This window comes from Charadrius vociferus, unplaced genomic scaffold (assembly GCF_000708025.1).
Source record: "Charadrius vociferus isolate BGI_N301 unplaced genomic scaffold, ASM70802v2 scaffold1317, whole genome shotgun sequence".
In the NCBI taxonomy this organism is placed as follows: Eukaryota; Metazoa; Chordata; class Aves; order Charadriiformes; family Charadriidae; genus Charadrius; species Charadrius vociferus.
Genome location: NW_009649275.1, coordinates 90,254 through 91,514, shown reverse-complemented (window position 1 = coordinate 91,514; position 1,261 = coordinate 90,254). Strand labels below are relative to the sequence as shown.

At 56.1% G+C, this 1,261-nt stretch overlaps 1 protein-coding gene across 1 annotated transcript in view; it reads left to right on the top strand.

The window, feature by feature from the left end:
• LOC104290007 (GTPase IMAP family member 1-like) overlaps window positions 1-1,261 on the top strand; it is a 6,551-nt gene that overhangs the window by 1,341 nt on the left and 3,949 nt on the right. Inside the window, exon 3 of the mRNA XM_009889053.1 lies at window positions 4-600. Within this exon, the coding sequence (XP_009887355.1) occupies window positions 4-600 (597 nt within the window). The remainder of the gene's footprint in view (window positions 1-3; window positions 601-1,261) is intronic.

The window sequence follows — 1,261 nt, the reverse complement described above, 5'->3', positions numbered from 1 at the left end:
GAGCCGGTGACGGTGAGCTGCGCGCAAGCGCGAGGGCGCTGCGGCGGCGAGGACATCACGGTCGTTGACACAGCAGATATTTTTAATCCAAGAGCTGCCATCAGTGAGGCGTGCAAAGAAATTACTCATTGCGTCAGGCTGTCCTCCCCGGGCCCCCACGCGCTGCTGCTGGTGACCAAGCTGGGCCAGTTCTTCGAGGAGGACAAGGAGGCCGTGAAGAAACTGCAGGACATTTTTGGAGTTGATGTTCTGAAGCACACGATCGTTTTACTCACCCACGCAGAAGACCTGGCGGGGAGGTCGCTGCACGATTACCTGCGGTATTGCGGCAGCGGAGCGCTCCAGGACCTGATCCTGCAGTGCGGGAGCAGATACTGCGGCTTCAACAACGGAGCGGTCGGTGCCGAATGGGACCAGCAGGTCGCCAAGCTGATGGAGATGGTCCACCGCGTGGTGCGGGAGAACAGGGGCAAGTGGTACAGCAATGACATGTACCGGCAGCCCTCTTTAACGCAAGAGAAAGTGGAGTATCTCATGGGGAGGTACAAAGCAGAGAGGATAATGAGGGAGCGGTCCAGAGCTATGCCATGCAGGAAAGTTGTGGGTTGTGGGATAATTCTCCTTGTTCTTGCTCTGTTTTCCCTGAATTTCCTCATTTTTCCTGATTTCCGTATATTGTGGTAGTGATGAATCACAGAGTCATAGCAACATGGAGGCTGGCAGGGATCTCTGGAGACCATCTAGTCCAAACCCTGCTCAAGCAGGGTCCCCCAGAACCGGCTGCTCAGGACCACGTCCAGTGAGGTTTTGGAGACCTCCAGGGATGGAGTCTCCACCACCTTTCTGGGCAGCCTGTGCCAGCGCTCAGTCACCCTCACAGCGAAAAAGTTTCCTGATGTTTAAATAGAATTTCACTGCCCCTCTACTCCACTCTGGTGAGACCCCACCTGGAGTACTGCATCCAGCTCTGGAGTCCCCAACATAAGAAGGACACGGACCTGCTGGAGCGTGTCCAGAGGAGAGCCACGAGGATGATCCGAGGGCTGGAGCACCTCTCCTATGAGGAGAGGCTGAGAGAGCTGGGGCTGTTCAGCCTGGAGAAGAGAAGGCTCCGGGGAGACCTTATTGCCGCCTTCCAGTCCCTAAAGGGGCTCCAGGAGAGCTGGGGAGGGACTTTTTACTGGGGCATGGAGTGACAGGACGAGGGGGAATGGCTCTAAACTGGAAGAGGGCAGGTTTAGATTAAACATGAGGCAGAAGT